At 33.0% G+C, this 5,073-nt stretch overlaps 1 protein-coding gene across 1 annotated transcript; it reads left to right on the forward strand.

The window, feature by feature from the left end:
* The first annotated feature begins 2,757 nt into the window (after nucleotides 1-2,757).
* LOC131149128 (uncharacterized) lies at nucleotides 2,758-3,511 on the forward strand. Its single transcript, XM_058099245.1, has one exon. It carries the CDS (start codon nucleotides 2,853-2,855, stop codon nucleotides 3,327-3,329), a length of 477 nt encoding a protein of 158 aa, XP_057955228.1. The 5' UTR covers nucleotides 2,758-2,852; the 3' UTR covers nucleotides 3,330-3,511.
* The last annotated feature ends 1,562 nt before the right edge of the window (nucleotides 3,512-5,073 follow it).

Here is a 5,073-nt window from a genome sequence, read left to right on the forward strand (position 1 = left end):
TAATCCATTCAATAACTCATTCAACCATTCAAATAAATAATAACAAAATTAAACAAGCAAAATAACCAACTCTTTAAGCATTTAAATAATAAACTAAGAAAGAAGACTTCATTAATCTCATAAAGACATTCCACAATGTTTTAAACAAAAATAAACTAAACCTAACAAAGGTCTAAACAAAAATAAACTAAACTTAAAAAAAGGTTTAAAAAAAATAAACTAAATGTGAACAAAATCTTAAACAAAAATAAACTAACTGAAACAAAGTTTTAAACAAAAATAAACTCAACCAAATGCTTAAACAAAATGAATCCACATTAAAATGAGTTTAAATGAAAATTAATCCAACAAAAATGAGTTCCAACAAATATTAAAATGACATTGAAGTTAAACAAAGTAACTAAATAAATCAAATTCAACACTAGCTTGACCGAAAATAAGCTTAATCAAACAAGATCTTAAACATAAATAAATCTAAAAATACTTAAATAAAAATACTCAATTCAATAGTCAATTCAAACTAAATATTAAAATAAGTATTGAAATGACAAAATATTAAAATAAGTATTGAAATGACAATGAAGTAAAACAAAAAGTAAATAAATAAAGGAAGGGAAATGATGGAGAGAGAGAGAGAGAGAGAGAGAGAGAGAGAGAGAGGCAATGGAGAGATGACCGAATGGTGCGGAGGCCTGCAGCTGATGCTGCTGCCCCCTTGCTTTTCTTCCACACTGTTCCCCAAAAGAGACCCCCCCAAAAAGAACACACCAAAAAGAAATCCTATTCCCACCTTGCTTTTCTTCCTAGCCATGTGGAGTATCTTTAAGAGGCGCATGGGCCTCTTTTCCTAGCCCATTTATCTTCCTTTCCTTCGTATCACAGCTGCCATTGCAGCCCACAACCATTCCACACGGTCAGCCCATTTAATTGCATGAAATTGGGCCCCTATGCACGACTGCTGTAGTAGGTACGATAACTTTAAGCCCGATTTTGACCTTAATGTAATTAGTATCTCTCAAAACTCAAAACATAAAAGTTGTAAAGTTTTTTCTTGGCATTCCATAGCATCTTGAATCATCTCAATCAAAACTCGAATGAAAAAGTTATGTTCAGATTATGAAACAATGTTGAAACTATTTATAATCGCCTAATTAACTTCGTTTTGCACTTAACGCCTCTATTTGCATCATTTTGTATGACATGCTTCATTTCTTTATTTTTCAAAATATTCTGTAATAATTAAATAAAAAAATTTATAAATTTAAGGCAAGTGTAAGATAAAAAATTCAAATATTATAAATTGAACTCAATATTGAAATATTGGACATAATTAGGAATTTAAGTAAAATTATAATCTTTAATTCATGATTTTAAATACTTAGTTGTGCAACTTTGACGCGTAATCATTAGGAGCCCTAATTATACTAAAAAAATAACTTTATAAGAAAACTTCTTCCAAATTTTGACCTCTTTTGAGTGAGTATATAACTCGAAAGGTCACATCCCATGTGATATAGATCATAAGATAATTTAGAAGAATTGAAATTGAAATGTTTGAATAAGCACAAATGTACAAGGTAAAATTTCTCAGTGAGTTGAGTTTTTTCTTTTCCTTTTCTTTTTTCAATGATGTCGCCTAGTTCTTGTGTTCGATATTGTTTTCTTTCAAGGAAAACTATGAGAAACATTTAAAATTCATCAAGATCAAACTTATAAACAAATAAACAAATAAAACAAGTGCATTTTTTATAACATTTATTGCATATCACATGAAGCAAGATGATTTGAACTACGATCAACTAATAATAACCACTTAAAACAATTATTATTAATTTGTTAATTTAGTTGTGACATAGCAAGTACGCGTGCTTAACTACTACAAACATAATTGGAGAAAATGGGAAAGCTAATAAATATGAAAGACAATAACATTATAAAGAATTAAAATTGTCATCAAAACCTGTAGTTTATAATCTTGAGATCCTTTAATATTTTAAATTATTTTTTAGGTTTTATTTTTACTTACAAGTTTGTGATCTGTGTGTTTATGTTTTTATTTTGAATTTTGAATTTAAATTTATACAGATTTAGACACAAATTTTTTCTTTAAATATATAAAAATTTAAATTCAAAAATCAAAGTCAAATATTTAAATCTTTAGTAAGTACTTGAAAGTGAAATACTCTATTTGGGTTATGTCCAATGATATTATGTTACAAAAAATTTTACACTATCTCAAGATATTAATTTTATTTAATTTGTGCAATAAGATAGATATGAATTTATGTAGGACGCTTATATCCATATTTGTGTTACAAAAATATTTTATAATAATCTTATAATGTCATTATTATATTAGAATGTGCTTAAAAAATTAAAAGGGAAAAAGGGGGACACACATAAATGGAGACTTGGGACACAAAGGATGTTAGAGACTTATCTACAATAACAATCAACGGTTCTTCACAAAGGTTACACGAAGATCAGTTCAAATATTTCTCAGGATTCTTGATATGCAGTTACATGAAGATCAGTTCAAGTAAATTTAGATCTGTAATCGGTTTAAATTTAAATATTTAAATTCAAATGTATTCCTCAATTCCTATTTTTTCATGATTCAATTGTAATAGAATATGTTTTACATCTCTATAAATACAAGTCAATACTGTGTTTAAGTTAAGGCAACAATCCTCTAAATATTTAAACTTATCAGAGCTTGAGTGACCGACTGAGACTCTTTTGGTGGAAGGATGCTCGTGTAATTTTATCCTCTATCAGAATGGGGGCCGTCGGCAGCAAAGAGCCAGGTGGTTTTGAGTAAACCGCGTGCTCGTTTAAACCTGCCAAACTTCATGCATGCCCGAAAACCACCAGCGCCGCAGAAGCCCTCCACTGCCTCCGGTTTACCATTGTCTTCATATAAGCATCACTCCCGGCTCATCCATTTCTTCAATCCACAAAATTTACTTGAATACTCCATTCACTACCAATCACAGATCTGCCTAATTGTTTTATTTCATCGAGTACTTCGATCATCAAAGACGATGAGTTCAGCGAGCAGGGCATGGATGGTGGCAGCCACAGTTGGGGCAGTGGAGGCGTTGAAGGACCAGGGGTTCTGCAGATGGAACTACGCCCTCAGATCCATCGCCCAACGGGCCAACCACGATTTCAGGTCATTTGCTCAGGCCAGGAAGCAATCTTCTTCTTCTTCATCTTCTTCTGCTATGGTTTCCAACAACAAAAGATTAAAGAGGGAAGAGAGGGGGAAGCAATCGGAGGAGTCGTTAAGACAAGTCATGTACTTGAGTTGTTGGGGTCCCAATTGATCCCACGACCACCAAGAAATAGAATGGAGCCCTATGAAATTTTTTTTTTTTTTTTTTAATCTCTGCAGCTCAACTGGGCACGGCGCCTTCGTGTAGGAGTGACTAAATTCGCAGCTGTAAAATATGTAAAATTTGTAGTATGACTGCTGGAAAATGGAAATTTTGAATATTTGTGTTCCAAATTGTTGTTTTTGCTTCTTCTCTTTTGACATTTAATTTTCTTTACTTGCGTTTGCTTTAATTCTTCTTCGGTAGTCCATTTTTTTCTTTTTCTTTTTTTTGGATATGCTCCGGGTGTCCACGTCCGTTTTTACGGTTCACGAATAATCCCGTGCTCCGTGTTAGCCGATTCCACAGTCCACAGAGAGTAAATTCAGGAGCCCACAGCAGGAATCGTAGGATGCACGAATGGCTCACCTCGTCAAAGGAAGCCCTGCCAACTGAGCTGCCCCTGGGGGTAATCCATTTTTTCTTCACTCGTACGGAAGGCGATTGAGCCTCATTCCTGATTTAATTCGTTCATTGTCCTGTTTCCCTGTCTAATCTTCTTCGTCTCGGGCCGATGTTATTACTTATTACTCGCTGTTCAGAGCTGATTTGTTTGGGTCATTCAGAGCAATTTTCCGGCGTGCTCTGTACACTGTCAGTTTTGTGGTCGCGCCGAGAAGGAGACTTGGGTCACCTTCTTGGCGAATTTCAGTTCAGGGTGTTTTTTCAAGGCAAAACTGGCCATGGATCATGAATCATTTGGCCCCATTTGTTTCCTTCAAATTTCTTGCCCGCATCCATGTTTTAGAGACATGACATTGCTCTGAATGCATGAACTTACATTTGGATTTAAGAAAATTTGAATAAATTTATATTTCATCTAAATTTAATATAAATTTAAAATCAAAATTTGGGTAGGTTTAGATAAAATATAATGTAAAATAATAATGAGTGACCCCCAGGGTGTGTTTCAGGTAGCGTGTGGGCTGCGGGAGTGCTTTTCACGAGATCAGGTGTTCAAACCCTTTCGGACTCGTTTCCACCACTAGACTCCTGAATTTATCCTATCTTTGGAGTTGTGGGATTAATTTCAAGAGGCGCGGGATTAATCACGTGGACCGTAAAACGGAAACGTGGATACCCGATGCGTAATCTAAAAAATAACAATGAGTGTTTTCAAAATCAAGTAGTTAAAAGAAATTTAACTAATCGGTCATTACATTAATAGTTAATGGTTAATTGAATTGGCTTATTAGATCTATTTTACAATTATAAACTACTACAACTTAATAATTTTCTTCCATAATAATCAACTTTTTAAAATCTTACGGACACACTCGCACAAAAAATCAAGAAAAAATTATCAAAAACTATTTTTGAAAAACATTCTCAAAATTTTCAAAATCTTAGTAGAATTTTTTTGAACAATTTTAACATTTCCCCAAAACTTCTAGGTTTTTTCAAAGGCTTTTTTTTAGGGTAAAGAGTTATATCAAGATAACCAAGTTTAACTTTCAAATATCTAATATACAAACAATATTAAACAATAAGACATTTTATAAACAATAAGGCATTTCATAAATAATAAGGCATTTTAAAGAACTCAACAACCATTGGGCTCACATATATGGAAATAAGAATAAAAAGGAAACAAAGAAGGGAAAGAGGATTTAGCTAACCATAAGCTCTGTGGATGGCCCAAGGTTTTTATTTAGCTTCAATTATGTCTAGGTTTTCATTGGAAAACCCTAGCCGC

Source organism: Malania oleifera, chromosome 2 (genome assembly GCF_029873635.1).
Source record: "Malania oleifera isolate guangnan ecotype guangnan chromosome 2, ASM2987363v1, whole genome shotgun sequence".
In the NCBI taxonomy this organism is placed as follows: Eukaryota; Viridiplantae; Streptophyta; class Magnoliopsida; order Santalales; family Ximeniaceae; genus Malania; species Malania oleifera.